Source organism: Barbatula barbatula (genome assembly GCF_947034865.1).
Source record: "Barbatula barbatula genome assembly, chromosome: 2".
Lineage (NCBI taxonomy): Eukaryota > Metazoa > Chordata > Actinopteri > Cypriniformes > Nemacheilidae > Barbatula > Barbatula barbatula.
In genome coordinates, this window is record NC_136767.1 from 23924636 (window position 1) to 23944245 (window position 19610).

Here is a 19610-nt window from a genome sequence, read left to right on the forward strand (position 1 = left end):
CAAACTGAGGAAGGCCGAGGTGATGTCTTTGGCGGTGGATGAGTCGACAGATAACAGCGATGTTGCGCAGTTGTGCCTCTACGTGCGATTTTTTGATGGTGAATGTTTTCGCGAGGATTTGCTTGGACTAATTCCCATGGAGGGGCGCACTACTGGTGAGATTTTATTCACCGAAATTGCTTCATTCTTTGAGGAAAACAACTTGGATTTGGCGCATGTCAACATGTTGGTGACAGACGGTGCGCCCTCCATGGCGGGCTGGGATCAGGGGCTCGCCGCGAGGATGGCAGCCGTGACTCCTCAGTTGAGATCGCTACATTGCCTCATCCACCAAAGCCTCTTATGTGCCAAGCTCAGCGGTGAGTTAAAACAGACCATGGACTCTGTCATGGCAATTATAAACTTTATCCGTTGCACCTCCAGTTTACAGCACCGCCTTATTCGCAAGCTGTTGAACGACATGTCTGCTGAATATAAAGATTTGCTCATTCACAATGACATTAGATGGCTTAGCAAAGGAAACGCTTTGAAACGTTTTAGTGAACTACGAGAGGAGATTCTGGTGTTCCTCCAGTCTTCGAAATTGAAAAAAGCTGGCAAGTTTCTGTCTCTGATGGAAGAGGATGAGTTTATTGCCGCTGTTTGCTTTTTGTGCGACGTTTTCAATCATTTGAACCAACTCAACATGGAGCTGCAGGGCAGAGGTAAAACAGCCGTGGAACTTGTGGAGAAACTTCATGCTTTTCAAAGAAAGCTATCTCTTTTCTTTGCTGATCTTTGTCCTGGGAAGATGCTCCACTTCCCCACACTGAGGAAATCTGGCCTGCAAATTACTCAGCTGATGTCAAGCTTTATTGACGCATTGAAAAACAACTTTGCCACTAGGTTTGGTAATTTCAGCATCTCCAGTGAAGTGATGAGATTTGTGAAGGACCCTTTCTGTGTTAATGTTGAGACAGACTTTGCATTGAAAGGAAAGGAGGTGGTATCATCTTTGGATGAGGGATCTTTACAGCTAGAACTCATTGACATTCAGTCGTCAGATGACTTGCGACAGTCATTGCAGCAGGCAGGTTTTATGGACCCATTTAGTCAGCCGAGACAAATTTCCACACTCAAGAGGTCTTGCACTTTTTCTTCTGACAATGTTTGGCTCAACATACACATGTGAGTCATCATTCTCACACATGAATGCCATTAAAACTCACAATCGCATATCACTCACTGACCAGCATCTGCAACACTGCTTGCGCATTTCCCTAACAACATATACACCTGACTTCACTGCTCTTGCTAAATAAAAAAAATGCCATTTCTCTCATTAGATGGCAAATGTTGGCAAACATACAACGTAACATGTCGTTTATTTTTGAACAGTAATGTTTTATATGTTTTTTGCCAGTGTGATGTTGGTTTTATTGTTCCATTTGTTGGTGTTGAAGTTATTTGTCAGTTATAGCCTATGAATGTAATTCTAAATATCTAATATTACTCACCTAAACTGAGTGATGTAATTTGCACCATGCTATGCACTTTGGTTTTAGTTTTTGTAGTTTCCTGTCACTCAAATGAGCGCAATCGTAAATAATCTGTGATATTGCTGGTTTCTGATTTATGTTCAAAATAGACAATAGTAAGAACAGCAGTAGCTCATGTGTGAATTAATGGGGCAGTCTGTTTTATTATTTTGTTTGAGTTGTATTCAGTTACCAATTAGCTGCATTTCTGTTTTAGAAAGGGGACAGTTTGAATGTGACATTTCAATTTAAATGTAACAATGCCTTGGGCCCATGGGTCTTAATTCATCATAATGTGCATATGTTGTTCTGCATAAAAAATTTAATATATTGACTCCTATATGTTCTGTTAATTTCTTTATTTGTTACCGTGATTAGTCATATTCTCCGGCCCCTTGTTTTGCTTCAGTTTGATGAACTGGCCCCAGTCCCAAATTAATTGAAGAGCCCTGTGTTAGACTATTCAGAATTAATTGACAGTGATGGCTTCATTTTCTTTTTAGATTATTACAAAGCCCTTCGACACATTGGAACACACATTTTTATTTCAGGGTCTTCGAAAAACCGGCTTTGGCGCCTGGTTCTGCAGAATAGTCCAAATGGACCAGTTTCCCCTTACCTATTCCTAATTGCAACACAATTCCGCGTACATATCAATAACAGTTCTTTAAAGGGTATCACAATTGGTAATGCTCAAATTCCAGTGGCTTTGGGTATTCTTCAGTCCTTCTCTAAAGAGGATGTGAATTGCTAGCTGTTAAAAATTGCTCTCTTACCTCAATAGATGGTATTTCTGTTAAAAAATAGGGTAACATGTTTAGGTATAAAAATTACTAAAGATAATTGTAGATGTTCAATAAACTTCAAACCTATTATTACCAAAACAAAAAAAATGCAATTGCTGGTTACAAAGGGACCTGTCCTTAAAAGGCAGAACGCTACTCACTAAAGCAGATTGGGTCTGTCTCTACTGGCCTATGCAGCTCAGTCTCTTTTTGTGGACAAGATAACTTCTAATTTAATTAATGAAGTTTTAATAAAATTCTTATGAAAAAATAAATCTCATTATATGAGAAAATCAGTAGTGTTAAACTCTTATAATATTGGTGATTTTAATTTTATTTATTTTGATTCTCTAAATAATACATTCGAGATACACAATAATACACAATTAAAATGAATTGGCTGAATCATTACCTAGCCAAACCATCTTATCAGGAATATTATTCCTCAACTTGGTGGCATTCGTTTTTTCTTAATGTGTAATTATGATGTATCCAAACTCCCTATCAAACTCCCCAACTTTGATCGTCAGGTTCTCTTAGCATGGGCACTAATTTATAAACATAACTTTTCACCACATAGATGTTTTATTTGGAACAATAATAACATTTTATTCAAGAACAAATCTCTATTTTATGATACTTGGTTCAGTAAGGGTTTATTTTTTGTAGAGCAGTTGTTTAATAAACAAGGTCTTTTGTTCAGATATTCAGAATTTCTTTCAGAATACCACATACCAATAACCCCAAATTAATTTGCTACAGGAATGGGTGCTATTCCTTCTGGCTTACACACTCACCTAAAGGATTATTAGGAACACCATACTAATACTGTTTTTGACCCCCTTTCGCCTTCAGAACTACCTTAATTCTACGTGGCATTGATTCAACAAGGTACTGAAAGCATTCTTTAGAAATGTTGGCCCATATTGATAGGATAGCATCTTGCAGTTGATGGAGATTTGTGGGATGCACATCCAGGGCACGAAGCTCCCGTTCCACCTCATCCCAAAGATGCTCTATTGGGTTGAGATGAGTGAACTCATTGTCATGTTAAAGAAACCAATTTGAAATGATTCAAGCTTTTACAAAATAATGAATATGGTAAAACAACAACAAGCACGAGATTAATCGGAAAAGTAATCGGTAGATTAGTCGACTAATCGAAAAACGAAAAATGTTAACAAGCACCTCCGACATCCATTAGTCTTGGGGACGAATTGGCCAATGTTCTCTGTATTATTGGGGCAATTGTGCATGGATGTCTCTTGGTCGAACCAAGGACGGCGTATGGGGGCAGTCACGCAACTGGGAGAGGTTGAGCCGGGACCTCGGACGACTGACTCAGAGGAACGAAGTTCTGTGGGCAAAAGAGATTTCTCCCAGTGCGATGATTTCCTTCTGGAGCAGTTTCAGGACGACTCGCTCAAACACGTGTTTGACCAGGTCAGTACCATCGACGGTCAAACTCTTCAACCTGCACAGCCACTATCCTACCGGTACTTTGCCATTTTAAAAGACTGGTTGTATCGAGTGACCCAAGACACTCAGTCAAAACAGGATACAACACAGTTAGTCGTACCAAAGAGCCGTTGTGAAATGCTTTTAATCCGATGGCCGGACACATAGGACAAGCTGCAAAACTTTATTTCGCCTAAAGACAAGTTTTTTTCTGTCCGTGCGCGTCTTGTCCTGAATGGCCACCCCAAGAGCACCATTGTCCCGGTTCCCCTTCGAGTGAATTGGTATGGACCTAATCAGGCCGTTAGAGAGATCCGCACAAGGGCACCGATTTGCGTGAGGCAGTGGTGCTATGCAATATTTCAGCAAAAAGCGTTTCGGACGCCCTGTTTCGATTAATCTCCCGTGGGGGAATCCCAGAGGATGTTCTCACAGACCAAAGCACGGCGTTCATGTCACGGACCATCTGCAAACTGTACGGGTTATTGGGGATTAAGATCAGTTCAGTAATCCATGAAAATAATTTCTTTAGTTATATTTTCCAAAACTCACTCATGCCTTGTGTAATAGGTGTAATCACTAAGTAACACTCAACTCGCTATGGGAATAGTCCCTAACAAAATAACAATAGATGCCGATAACATAGTCTTCGTGCATGGACCAAGGAATCAGCAACTTTTGACCATAAAACATTTATTGTGGTTTGTTAGTCACCGTTTACAAGCATAACACACTGACGAGGCATGATCATGCTACATAAGCTATTGAGACATTACACTACATCTACAGTGTATAAGTCATAGTCAGATTGATCTCTTTCCAAGAAGGGGGAAACCCTTTCAGATTAATTATCTTGAAATTGAATAAGAGAACATGTACATCATCATACACAGACCAACAATTACACACATTGAAAAAGTAGGCGAAATAAAAAAGGTACAAAAGATTTTGAATTCACTGAAACTCAGTTAATCAACTCAGTAAGAAAATATTGTTTGTCTATAATGGATAAATAATGATGTTTGAGAGCGTATGCCTAAATGTACAAAAATATCAAAACAACTCATTGTTTTGTCACATGAAACTAAAATTGTTAAAAAACAGCACTATACAGATTATATAAACATTAATATTTACATTTTTCCAAGTAACTTCCATTTTGTCAAAGGAGCCAACAATACACGTAGCTTATCTACAAAGCAAGATCCTATACGCATGTTATGTGTTTCACCAAATTGTTTTTGAGTGTTTCAGTCATTGTAATGTAAAATATGCATAATATACTGTATGGAAGGTCATGTGACGTGATATTTCTTTAAAGGTATTTTTGAACTACTAAGCCACATGCTGACAACTATTTACAAGGGTAGTTGAAAAATTTACTTTTGTGACAAAAATATATGATTTTATATTATAATAATATTTTTAACATACAATAGCCTAAGAGAGATTTATCTTCATGTCACACACCATATGACACATGTATACAGGATACACATTTATCTGTCAACTACCCACAATGTATTTATGCACTGCTATTATTAACCAAATGGATACTCTGATTTTCTCCCTCTTTAATGTACTCAGGGTCATGCACCATCCAGTGCATTTTAATGCTACGTGCTCCTAAAATGTAGATGAGAGGACAGATGAAGCAGTGTGTCGTTGCAAGTGCCGTTGCTATTGGAAGTCCATATTTAAATGCATTTAGGTATCGACTATTTGTCGTAGCTTGAAGTAGGGTAAAGACTATTAGCGGGCCCCAGCATACAAAGTATGCAACCTTTACAGCACAAATAAGCTGTGTCTGCTTCTTACATTGTTTACATTTATCGTGAAAAGATTTGGATGCCAGAGAGCAACTGACAAAAATTACAAAAGCAGGAATGACAAGCCCGAACAGAAATCGCGACACAACGACAGCCCTCAGCTTTTTAATGGCATCAGGACTTGTTTTAAAATCATCAAAGTCATAGTCATCAACACACTGACTATGCTGAACCTCTCTGGAAAACATTGATGGCATCGCAAGGACAGCCGCTAAAGTCCAAGAGAATAAAATCAGAAAAATGTTGCAGTTCTTGGACCTTTTTATGCATGCCTTTTTGGAAAAAGCAGAGCTAAAGCTCCAAAGACTCAGGATGGTCGCAGTGGAATACATGCTACCGTAGATGAAGTAGGATGACAACTTGCAAGTCACAGTTCCATAATGCCATTCGAAATCATAATAAGCATAGAGCCACTGAAACACTGCAGCTCCACAGAAGATTAAGTGTGTTGCAGCCAATGCCAAAACCCAAATGGCAATTTTATTGTAACTCTTGTTTTTCTGCCATCCAACGAACAAGAGGATGAAGTTGAAGGTCAGACCCAGGACAAGGACGATTCCGTATGTAACAAGGTACATCTGCCTGATCTGATTTTGGTAGTGCTCTTTCCGAGTTTGATTTTCTTTAAGCTCCAAAACTATGTTCTCATAGTCTGGGGGGGTCGACATCTTGTAAAGCCTGAGGAAAAACATACACACAATGAGACACTGAAACACTGAGGATCCAATTCATTTGTGCAGTGTTTTCCTAATACAGTCATGGATAAAAATGAGCTAAACTGTATATGCTAATAAATATAAAGCTCCAGAAAATTACAGTAATCGTGACATCACCCAAGGCAAAAAATACATAGCCTATATAAATAATATAAACATGCATGAACATTCATTAAAGTAGGGCTGGGCGATCTTCCCAAATAGTATATCAATATCTTCATAACAAAGAATTCACAATCATAATTGAAATACAGGACTGTACATTCACTTTTTTGCCCATAGCACTGGTGCTGCAGAGGTTTAAAGTTTTGTAGCACAGGCCAAACAGATGTATAGGTAGCATAAGAATAAAACGTCTGTTATCATTAAAAAAACACAATTGCACAGATCAACACATAAATAGACCATTTAAAAACAATAGACATTAATGTTAAACCAAACGGATCAATTAGGGCCATATCAATTTTTGTTTCCCCATTTCCTATAATTGTCCATTTTTTACTATACAATAGTAATATATTTGTCCACATAAAAAACTGTAGTAGCCTATAGGGGAAAGTGGGGTGAGTTGTACCAGTTTTTACTCAAAGTTAGAGTTGGGTGTTTTGAAAACTTTTAAGGAGTTTCAGTGTTTGTGCAGTTATTTCACTTTGCCTTTGTAGGGCAGTACACTAGTAATTACATTTAGTCATTTAGCAGACGCTTTTATCCAAAGCGACTTACAAAGAGTTCGGGGAGCAATAAGCGATATACTAGGCCTATAGTATATAATAGCGATATAATAGGCCTATAGTAAACTGCAGTCAAATTCCTAGATAATATAGTGTGTTTGAACCTTACTATAGTAAATATTAAAGTATACAACTATTACTACAAATTTACAACAAGAAAGACATAATTTGCTATATCAAATACTATAGAATGCTGCAGTTTTCATTGGAGCGTTTAGGTTAACCTGTGTTCTATTTTGACGGGTCGTCGTGAAGACGCTTCCACAATAAACACTTGAGTTACAGTGTATGTACACTGAAAAAAGTGTTTCATTGGATCAAAGTAAAAAAATTGCGTCAACTTGTTACAACTAATTACTTTACTTTAGATAAACTTAAAATTCTTTCTTTGGCTAAACTTAAAATTCTTTCTTTGGCTAAACTTAAAATTCTTACTTTGGCTAAACTTAAAATTCTTACTTTGGCTAAACTTAAAATTCTTACTTTGGCTAAACTTAAAATTCTTACTTTGGCTAAACTTAAAATTCTTACTTTGGCTAAACTTAAAATTCTTACTTTGGCTAAACTTAAAATTCTTTCTTTGGCTAAACTTAAAATTCTTACTTTGGCTAATAATGGATAATTAAATCTTTTGAAAGCAAAAAGCTTCTTTGAACCAAATAAAATCTTTAAATTGAATGAAATCTCAAATTATACTTTGTCTTAAGTTTATACAAAGAGAAAACATTTAATTATTTTACTTTACTTTCAAACAAATGTCATTTTAAATATTAATGTAAAAAAATGTACAAACTGTATAACAATGTAAACACAAACCTTTAGAGAAATGTATTGTGAAAAATTGTCAATGTTTATTATACATTTATACAAACACTGACAGTATAAGAGTTTAGATTAGATTAGATTCAACTTTATTGTCATTACACATATACAAGTACAGTGTAACGAAATGTAGTTTAGGTCTAACCAGAAGTGCAGTTAGCAAGTGCAGGATATACAGTTAAAATAAATACAGAATACAATGAGAGAATATAATACAGTGGGCATGGATTATAAACATATTTAGCAGTAGTTATGTTCTATGAAAATATGAAAGTAGGTATATACTATGAACAATATATACAGATGGCTATATACTATGAACATTAATGTACAGGATGGATGTGAACAGATAATAATTTAGACTAAGATAGGTGCAATAGGTGAGTTAATGCAGTTGTTGAAGTTAATGCAGTTATTAAAGTTACGGTGCAGTATACAAGTTAATCCAGTCAATAGGTTGCAGTCCAGAAGATGAGTATATGCAGTTAATAGAGTTACCGTGCATTAGATTAGTTAATGCAGTTATTGAAGTTACAGTGCAATAGATGAGTAAATGCAGTTAATAGAGTTACCGTTTGACAGTATAACAGTTTTCACAATGTCCAGTGCACGACTGAGAGCATCACTTTCACGGACCACAAAAACTGCCATGGTGGTCTTTTCAAATTCTCTCTCCGCTTCCTCCCTCTGGTCAGCCTAAAAACATACAAGAACAGAGCAATTGAGGGACTGTCAAAGGAAAAACACTCCTTTCACATCTGAAGAATTATTTTTAAAATGAAGTTAGCTTTCCTACTCTGGAAGTTGCAGACCCAAAACGTCTCGGTTGCTTCGATTCAAATATCTTTATTTGTGTTCTGCTTAACAATGAAATTTGAACGGTTTATAGCAGGAGGGTGATTTAGTGACTAAAACATTTACATTTTTTGGTGAAATAGAATTGGTAACGAGTGCAACGATGTTTAAAGTAAATTCTGTTTAGAAGCAAAACACTGCTACACACTTATGAAGCCTTAAACATGATAATGAATGGCGGAAGAGCACTTCGCAGCACTTCAACCTCGGCGCAGTAATATAACTCCTGAAAAGTCACGTTGGTTGTAGTGGGAAGTGACGGAAGTGAGAGGAAGCAGGGGAGTTTTTAGGAGAAGAATGAGTGGTGTTATCTATAAACTTTCTGATGATCACAGAACTATATTTGAAAGAATGCATGTAACCAAACAGATCTTATTCCCTATTAACTGCCACATGAGGAAAGTTATACTATGGGAGCAAATGGGGGATGAGATCTGCTTGGTTACTGACAGTCTTCCAAAAATAATCTTCCTTTGTGTTCAGCAGAACAAAGAAAATCATACAGGTTTGGAACAGTTAAATAATATAATTTTCACTTTTGGGTAAACTAGCACTTGTTGTTGACATTCAATATGACAATTCTGTCATTATCTACATGCTCCCTTTTCATTTCAAGCCTGTATGACTTTATTTCTTCAGCAGAATTTTGAACAATGTTGGTAACAGAACGGCACAGCTCCCATTCACTTCTATTGTATGGCACAAAACCAATGCAAGTGAATGGGGTGCTGTTAACAACATTCTTAAAAAAAACTCATGTTCTGCAGAATTACCTGTTATTCTTTGATCAGTCAGCTTGCATCTTCACCAAGGTACATGATGAGGCACTTCAGCAGGCACTCTCTTATGATGTCTATGTCCAGACTCTACAAGATGTACAGTTTTTATTAGACGAAAACACTATTGAATTCTAACAATTCTAATTGCATCCACCAATACCTGATCCATAACATTAATAGTATCCTTCGTTTTTCATGGAGGACTCCCCTTTGCTCCTAATAACCTGGAGAAGTTGAGAGCTGTGTCGGTCCAAAGAAGCCAAAAATCTTGATGCGAAAAAATTCAGCATTAATCTGCAAGAAAGAGAAACAGAAAATGGACTTCGTAAAGAACCTGATATTACTTTGAAACTAGGTGTAAAAATACATATATGTTTAACATTTTTTGCTGGAAAAGCATGATCTGAGGCGTTGGTTTTCAGGGAATTTGCCAAAAACTCAGCGCATCCAAGACCTTTTAACTGTGTGCGTAGGTTTCCCATCTTCATTTTAAATCTATGTGTCCACCCGTAGCAACCATTGAATGATCCTTTTTCTGCCAAGCAAGGGTGTTTCTTCAGGTGCTGCCCAATGTGATGGAAATACTCTTTAAACGATTATGTGTGTTTGTATTCACAAAGCATGCATTTATAAGTTGTCAAAGCATCTTTTTGAAGGTGATGTTGAGGATGCCTCCTCGACATGTGGCTCTTCAGAGAACTCTAAGTTTTAAATGAACAATGAGGATAAGGATGACGATGTCCAAAATGCCTATGATCAAGCTTAAAATGCTTGAGAAGCTCAGGACGCTTGGCTTTGGTGACACCACAGTCTTTGCATTTCTACATCGAGTTACTTGCCAAAGAGAGGGGTTAGGAAGAGCATAGAAGAGAAAACGATACATTACAAAACTGACCATACAAAGCAATAATTAAGGTTCAAATTACTTACTTTTTCACGTGACTGGATTATTCAGAACCTGCCCTGAAAAACGTTACCCTATCCTACAAAAGACAAAGAGAATTATAAGAAACTTGGGCTCACACATAACGTAAAATCTAAACAGGCGACTTCTTTACAGGGTATGCTGGTAGACGCAATATGTTATTATGTGTTGATGCCCGTCACTTGAAGTCATGTGTTTGGGCCTTCACGTTAATATGCGTTTCGCGCACATAGCTTGGGTTAGGGTTAATCATAAATGAGAGACGTTAGCGTTCGGAAGACACTCGCAGTCTCGTGCACACAATTTTTAGCTGAGCTGACGTTAAGTGTTAAACGTACATTGTAAAAACTACTTTCTTAAATAGCAAATAATCATCGTTATAAAAATAGAGCTTCATAATAGTGTTAAGCCCATACAAAGCGTCTAAAGCGGGCATGTATTTTCTATATGACAAACTCACATTATGAGTATCGCACTCCAGCATACACGAAACAGCAGTTATACTACTTTTCAATATCAACCCATCTAACCTATTTGCTTGTATAATAATTATTTTATTTCCACTCAGTTTAACTTCATAGTGATGAGGGGAACTTGTAAACTTGGTAGCCGAGTTAGACCCTTCCATCGTAATACTAACCGTATGTAAAACAACAGTATATCAGTAAACAGTAGTTTATGTAATTATACGTATATGATTTCAATAATAAACCCAAACGTATCCTTAGAATTACTTACCGATTTTAGATATTGTCGTTTTTCCAAGCCGTGTTCATCCATGCGGTGTAAGAAGATGGCGGAGAGATGAACGTCCTCACGCTCGACACGGGTTACGTTAGACACCACGTGATAATGGGAACGTAATATTTTTAAGTTGTTTCAAAGACATGTATTTACGTTACACTAACAAGTCTTACTTTTAATTTGAATCAACCAAACTTTTTACGTTACAATGATGGCTAGACAGAAAATCAAATGTTTTAAGTCAGATCAAGGTCAAAAACTGCTTTAGAGTAAAGACATGCCTTGTGCACTTTTTACAGTGTAGTTCAGCGACGATAGTTTTTCTCAAACAGTGAAAACCTGCGCTCGAATTCAATCAAGTCTTATGGTGGGCTCCCCACCATAAAGCCGCCGTCACATTTGACTTTTCCCTCCATTGACTCTCATTAATGCGCATTCGACAGACCGGAAACGCAAGCCCATCAGTATTTCGCTTTTCGCTGCATAGTAAAGTTCAAGTTTGGTAAACTCTGGCCTGCGAATTCGCCTCACGTGAGTGCGTGAGACCAGTAGAAGATAAAAATGTCACAGCGTGACCTTTCGGTCCAGAAATATAAAAAATTGAGGAATCGCGCCTGCCCGTATTCGTACCACAGTCTGAACGATCTTAGCACGCTCAAAATCAAGTCTGACCGTGACTTAAGACTTTTTTTGGTTACGTCCAGTAAGTGAGTATGTCAGTCAGCAGACTATTTAACCATTTCAGTCCAAAATCTGCTTTAACTATGGCTATTAATATGTCAATCATAGCTATTTCAAGAGTGAATCCCGCATTTATATGCTGATGTTCCCGAAACTTTGCAGCGTGCATGTGGCCGTTGGTCTTAGCAGCATGAGTTGATAAATATAGTGGAAAGATATAGAGGGAGAGAAAATGACCCCTCAAAAAATAGATGCAAGTGTTTTTTTTATTATTCTCCATTTTTGATTGAAGTTATATAGCTTCACAGTAGCGATGCCAATCACGCAATCATCAGTCAACGATATCCTGCGCTTAGCGGTCTTGAGACAACTAGCCCATAAACAAACTTAATATAAATTATTTTAAATAATTAATTCTCGAAATTTACAATATCCATTGCATGGATTTAATCACATTTGTCATTAATATTTTTACTTAAATAAAAATATCTGAGTGCCATGGGGGATCCCCCATACCCCCTTCAATTTGAGCACTGGTGAAAACAGTTAAATGCACCTGAAATAAAACCCTCAGGGCAAGTCTGGTGTCAGACAGTGGCACATACAAATCCATGAGCGTCATGCGTGAAGCACGTACACTGTGCAACACATTCACTCATACACGCAGATGATAACAGATTTAAATAGCAGCATTCCAAATCACGGAAATCATAGGGGGCTCTAGATATAGTCTATATGAACTCGGAAAGCGAGTTTCAATCGCAAAATAGACTAAAACCTGAACAATTAGCTGTGCGCCATCGACTAACGTCCCACACAAACAAGCCGCCCAGTCTAATGTATTTGCAAAACAGTGTCGCAGCACGGCGAGTGATCCGAAAGCATACACAGCTCTCTGCTCTCGGGGTGCTTCAATGTAATACGCCAATGGGTCTGTGCAGCGCTGAATGACGTCGACCACCTTTTATTTAAGATAAGATCTCTTGACAGACAAGATCTCTTTTCTCGTGATTCCGTATTGAGGACGCCGTCAACATCGATCGCGATTTTAGATCGTCAGATCGCCCATCACAGTAGTACAGTCTCGCACGCGGGTAGCATCGCCTATCTATTTTTGAAACGGTTGTTAATGTTGCATATACGCATTAATATTCATCTGCCTTTTATTGGTGTTTATCTCCTAAATAAGTGTGTATTTTGAATGACGAGATAATGATTCAATTTAGCGTTTTTGAACGAATTGGTTAAATCAGTGTTTCTCAAAGTGTGGGGCGGACCCCACTGGTGGAGAATAGAAACATGACAAGTGGGGGGCATATATTTTGTAACTTTAGTATTGACCATACACTCAAAACAAAACAACGACATTTAAATGTAAGCCGTACATTTATCTGCACCAGCAGAGAAAACCAAGACAGACAGTGGACCTAAAGTTAATTACCCTTTTGTTTTTGGCTATTGGGGACAGGAGGGGCTCGGACCCCTTCCCTACCTCCTAAGTGGGGAATGGCAGAAAAAGTTTGAGAAACACTGGGTTACATGATTCTCTAACTCAGTGGATAATTGACGCCACCTACTTGCCGTATTAGTTCTGCATTTAAAGTTAGCCTAATATTTCCCTTTTTAAAGACTGCTGTACCAATTAAATTTGTCCCACGTTTGAATTAGTTCCCACGTAAAAATTGATCTAGTGTACTTTAGTATTTAGAACAGTAAACTACTAAAACTCATAGACACTAGTGTATACTACAGTATTTGCTACAATTTATCCAATTACTACAGTTGATACAACAACATATTTTAGTGCAAAGTATAATACGGTTTATTAAAGTGAATACAAGATGTTTAATGTAAATCTGTGTTTTTTTGTATAGATTTAAATTATGAACATGGCACAGCATCGTGATACTACTTGGTATCGAGATAATTCAGCTGGTATAGTAAGACATGGGTATGGTACCGTGAAGGAGTACATCTGGAAAACATTGCAAGCTGTGAATTCCTATACGTCACATAATATTTAGGCTACAGATCATTGCATCATCTGCACGAACAAAAGTTCATTTAAATTGTTTTATTTAGAAATGCATTTTAATTTTAAAAACATTTTCTTAATCCCATTGTATTCTAAATATTTTTGGCAAAAAGCTCTTACCTCTGGCAGTGAAACAAACGAATCAAGAAAAAAGTAGAGCTGTGTCTAGCTGGAAATACTATGCTCTGATAAAAAGAGAACGAATGTGAGAAACTGCGCTGTAGTATGCTGTTTACAAAAATGCAAGAACTCTCTCTCTTTGCATGTACAAGGCTTCGGAACGCTTCTGGCAGTTCTACTGTGGGTGTGGTTTCAGAGGAAACATGATCCAGGCTGTTACAAACATCCAAATGCCTGAGTATCAACGTCTGTTGTACCTGTATAACGCAATATCTGAAACTCAGAATTTCAGAAAAATATCTGATTGTGATTTGAGAGGATCACACCTACATGCACAATTTACAGTTGACACATGTTGTTAACAGCAGCGTGCTGAACAAAAGCTGTAATTGGTACCTTTTATTCAAAGATGCATGGCCTTGCATGGTTACATTCCAGGAGGCTTTATACAAAGGTTAACCTTTGTTGCAGTTAAATGTGAAATGAGGGTTCGTTGATGAATGAATTTGAATGTATGAAACACGGTAGGCAGTCGGTAAGAACTGAGTGAGATGGATTCTTGGATCAGAAAGCACTCGACAAATGTTTAGAAGATGTCCACTTTACTGAAGAGCTTGGTGGATATACAGATGTGTTTTTTCTGTAACAAGTTAAACAAAGTACAAACTTAATTACATGAATATACAATGGTTTCACAGCAAACATATCTCAAACACTGAATAGTAACACAATTACCATATAACAGTATTAATTCCGCATATGAGGTAATTATACTCTAAATGTCCACAAGGGGGCCCTAGCAACATGCAAATGCGATATAGCGGCAACTTTCAGACTAAACATGGATTCCCGTGTAAACGTTACATAGCGTTGTTACATAATACACATAACACCAATAATAATGCAGATAGGTAAACTAGCAGTTTAACATCTTATAGCAAACAGCATTCTGGAATATACAGGATCGAGCATGTTATATAAACAGAGCTAGGCTAATTGGTTAACGTGAACAGCACAAGAACAATAGCGCACTTTCTATATAGTAACGAGAGATAGGAACATACGTTACTTACTTCACATACACGCACACTGTAACCCAATAAAGTCTTTATCTCAATTACACTGAGTGGATTAGAGTACAGCCGTTGAACTTCGCATCTCCTCATGTGCGCTGTGTAAACTATCTAACGTCTATTTCCGCATCACCGGATGACGCTGCTAAAGCGATGCGTGCTCTGATAGGTCCATATCATCCGGGGCATTGAAGACAGCCGGGCCTTTTGTACAGCCGCCCCTGAATTCAGGAACGGAATTCGCTCATCTAACAAGGTCTATATCCTTACCTAGTCGCCCTCGGGTAGGGCTGGAAGCTGGATGAGACGGGCCACAACACGGGTGTAGATCTTCCCTTTAACATCTACACTGGCAGTACGTACGCGACCATCTGCACTTGGGAACACTTGAGAAACCTTGCCTACCGGCCAAAGAGCACGAGGAAGTTGGGGATCAATGATCATGACTACATCTCCAATTTCAACTGTCTTCTGTTCCGTCCTCCACTTCTAGCGAGCTTGGAGGTCTGGTAAGTAATATTTAAGAAAATGTTTCCAGAAGTGCTCAGCAAGCAATTGACTGTGGCGCCAATGTCGTCGACTCAGGATCTCTGATTCCTCATAAATTACTTGAGGCAGCGATGCATCTCGTCGGCCAATCAGGAAGCAGAATCGGGTGATTGGGTCGATATCAGCAACATCAGAAGAGGTGTACCCTAAAGGCTTTGAGTTAAGAATACCCTCTACTTCAATCAGGACTGTCCTCAGTACTTCTTCTGTTACAGTCTGGGCTCCAATAGTTACCCTGAGGGCTTCCTTGATCGAGCGTATCTCCCTCTCCCAGCAACCACCAAAGTGAGGGCCACTTGGCGGGTTGAAGTTGAATTTGATCTACTGACTGGGGAGATGGATCTGTAACTCATCCTGGAGGGCAGCGAAGGAATCATTCAGTTCGCGCTCTCCTCCTTTAAAGTTTGTCCCTCGGTCACTCTATAACTCATGTGGTTTCCCTCGCCTTGCAATGAACCGTCGAAGAGCCATTAGGAAAGAGTCCGAGTCTATACTGGTGAGGAGATCGACATGGATTGCCCTTGTTGTCATACACTTAAAGACTATGCCCCACCTCTTCTCGTTTCGCCGGCCGATCTTGATGAGGAAGGGGCCAAAACATTCCATACCGGTTGAGTAGAAGGCCAGGAGGAAGTATCTTTGTCTAGAGAGAGGTAGGTCAGCCTCTCCATTTCTTACAATTAGCACACTGTCGTTGGTGTCGGCGGACGGCTTCACGGCCTCTTAGTATCCAGTACGTTCTTCTTATTTCGGCAAACAACCGCTCCGTACCTGGGTGATGCAGCCGCTCGTCATAATCCTTTATGATTAACGTTGTAATCGGATGTCGAGGGTCACGGATGGCTGGATGTACTACATCTGCTTCGAGTACTGCACCGTGGCGTAGACGTCCTCCAACCTTAATCAGACAAGTAGCAGTGTCAAGCTCTGGAGAAAGTGTGATGAGGTTACTTAGATGATACTGGTTTCCCAGACTGCAGAAGTTTCAGCTCGTCTGGAAAGGACTCAGCTTGAGCTTGACGGATGATTGCATATCGAACATCCTTTTGGAGGTCAGCACTGGAGGTGTAGGCCGCCCCGTGAAGCTCTTGACCGTAGGAGTCTAGGCACTCTGCCAGTGTGTTGTATTGCTGCAGATTAACTGGGGGTGTGGTGGTAGTAGTCATTAGCCCGGAGAAGGCTGACTGTCTCAGTTCGCAGTTCGGCGCTTCCGGCGACGAAATAGGCTGCTCTGGCCAACTATCTGAGTGAAGCTTGAGAAAAGCTGGTCCTTGATGCCATCTGCTTTCCTTGGAGAGGAAACTAAGAGGCTTGCCTCTGGTTATATCGTCGGCTGGGTTGTCTGCAGATCTGACATAACGCCAGATGGCCAACTCTGTCAACTCTTGAATCTCTGCTACCCTAGTTCCCACAAACACTTTATAATGACATGAGTCCGAGGTCAACCATGTGAGTACGGTGGTGGAGTCGGACCAGAGTGTCGTCGAGTGAATAGGAAGGGTAAGTTCTGTGTTCAGTAGCTGGGATAGCTGTGCTGCGTTCAGTGCAGCACACAACTCTAGGCGGGGTATGGTTTGTTGCTTGCTAGGGGCCACGCGTGATCTGGCGGCAATGAAGGCTGTTTCGACTTGACCCTCCTCATACTCCATGCGTAAGTAAGCCACTGATCCATACGCTTGCTCAGATGCATCACAGAAGACATGAGGGTCATATCGACAGAGTAGCCGCTCTTCCTGTGACTGAGAGTAGCACCCTGGTAGAGATATTTCTTCTAATCCAGTAAGCTCCTTCTCCCATCCTTGCCACGATTTAATAAGATCCTGGGGTAGCTGTGGATCATCCCAGTCACGTTTTTTTGTCCCAGAGACGCTGTACTAGTATCTTAGCCCGGGTGGTGTAGGGAATGATATATCCGAGAGGGTCATATTGGCTTGCTAGTACTCTGTAGATGTGACGCATTGTCACCGGAGAGGTACGGATGGCTCGATGCTTGTAATGAAGCATATCAGATTTGCAGTGCCACTGCAATCTGAGAGTTGACTCGTTGACGTCTTGTTGGCCTTGACTGAGCCAGAGGTTACAAGTACTGGATCGGGATTCAATGGGGAGGTGACTAATCACAGACGGGCAATTGCTGGCCCATTGTCGAAGCTCAAAGCCTCCAGTGGTCAGAAGTTCGCGGAGCCGGTCAACTAGGTTCTTAGCCTCTTGGGGGGAGTTAAGGCTGTGTAGACAATTGTCGACGTAAAATGATTTCTCAATTACCTCTCTGAATTGGTCTCCAATCTGACTGTGATCCGTGATGTGTCGCTGCAGGGCATAAGTAACGCAGCATGGGCTACAGGTGGTGCCAAAGGGGAGAACTTGCCACTGGTACACGTCGGGAGGGCACTCTGTCTTAAGATCTCGCCACAGAAAACGAAGTAAAGGCATGTCACCAGGAAGCAGCCTCACTTGGTGGAACATGCCACGGATATCACTGCTTATGGCGACTGGATGTTCTCGAAAGCGGAGCAGGACGGCTACTAGTGAGGGGCTTAACGTGGGTCCAGGTAGAAGGAACTCATTAAGGCTTTGGCCTTCAAACTGAAAGGAGCAGATGAAGACAATTCGCGATTTGCCATTGTGCTGTCCAATATGGTGGGGAATATACCAAGATTCTGTGGAGTCCTCCACTTCTCTAGAATCCAGATTAGTCACATAACCTGCTTCTTTCAATCTAGTGATTTCGGCCTGGTAGGTGGACGCCTGGTCTGGGTTTTTAAGCAATCTTCTCTCAACACTCCTAAGCTGAGGGAGAACAGCTTCTTTGGGCATAGTCAAGCATGGCATGTTCTGCTTACGAAGGAGCGGGGTAGCATACCGCCTGGTCCCTTCTACTTCCACTCGCACCGTTTTTTCCTGTAGGAGTCTGATTGATGGCTTCTTGATTTAGTTTAGATCGTGTCGCTACTTTGTCACTGTGGCAGGGAATCACATCCATTTGCCACAGTCTCGCAACATGAGCAAGCAAGTCTGTGTGGGGAAGCACAGAAGTGAAGAGACACTGGTTTGTGTTCAATCCATGACGAACTTCATGAGTAGGACCCTGAAGTGTCCATCCCAAACGTGTTTTAACTGCTGATGGACCTCCTGGTGGGCCTAATAGAACTGGCTCAACTGGTGTAATGAGATGTGGACAATCGGATCCGATCAGCAACAAGGGCTGGACTCCGTTCATCTGCTGCAAGGGGAGACCGGCTAGGTGCTTATATTTCTTCTGTAAGGAAGCCACTGAATAGGTGTGTTCAGCAAGGCCTAGTCTCTCAGCTGAAAAAGCATGCGGAATGAGATATTTCTTGTTACGCTGAGCCACAGGTGATACAGTGAAGGAGACAACCATCTCATGCAGTACTTGCTGCTCTTGACTCACCGTTCGAAGTATCAAATCCTCTGGTTGTCCTTTAAGCTTTAGTTGCTGGGCTGCAGTATGGAGGAGGATAGTTCTTTCTGACCCGTCATCCAGCACAGCATATGTCTCCATGGATGTATCCTCGTTTGCAATGATCACCCGACTGACTTTCAAGAGGACTTTGCGGCTGCCAACAGAATGGTCTGCAAATAAAGTGCCCTTTGTAGTACTCGCTAGACACAGGTTCTCCTTGGGTTTAGTCTCAGCACTGGGGTTCACAGCTCTCTCGTTCAGATCATGTAATCTAAGCAGGTGTTTTCTGTTACAGGTTTTGCACAGGGCCTTTAGAGTGCATCTAGCTACGGTGTGGTTGCGGCCACATCTCCAACACCTGTTATTCTGACGAATCCATGCCTCTTTCTGTTCCTTTGTAAGCTCTTTGAAATTGCGACATCCATTGAGGAAGTGACTTGCATTGTCACAATAGGGACAATAAGAGCGTGGCTTCTCTCTGAATCTTACAGGGCCAGGCTTCGGCTCCAGGGCAGATTCTCTGCTATCGCTGTTAACAGTGGGCTTCTTAGCTCCCATCAGGATACT

At 40.1% G+C, this 19610-nt stretch overlaps 1 protein-coding gene across 2 annotated transcripts; it reads right to left on the reverse strand.

Moving 5' to 3' along the window:
- Positions 1 to 4440: 4440 nt before the first annotated feature.
- Positions 4441 to 14125, reverse strand: LOC306908350 (chemerin-like receptor 1). 2 transcript variants are annotated; one of them, XM_079481143.1, is made up of 2 exons: positions 13998 to 14125; positions 4441 to 6267 (listed from the first exon to the last, which is right to left on the reverse strand). In XM_079481143.1, exon 2 carries the CDS (start codon positions 6255 to 6257, stop codon positions 5286 to 5288), a length of 972 nt encoding a protein of 323 aa, XP_079337269.1. In that variant the 5' UTR covers positions 6258 to 6267; positions 13998 to 14125; the 3' UTR covers positions 4441 to 5285. The 2 variants fall into 2 exon arrangements, with proteins under 2 accessions (XP_079337269.1, XP_079337270.1); XM_079481144.1 differs by lacking the exon at positions 13998 to 14125 and adding an exon at positions 8431 to 8537 and having other exon boundaries at positions 4447 to 6267.
- Positions 14126 to 19610: the final 5485 nt, after the last annotated feature.

What these genes read in the sequence shown, in the direction of transcription:
- LOC306908350 (XM_079481143.1), bottom strand. Translation starts at nt 6,257, where the DNA reads ATGTCGACCCCCCCAGACTATGAGAACATAGTTTTGGAGCTTAAAGAA.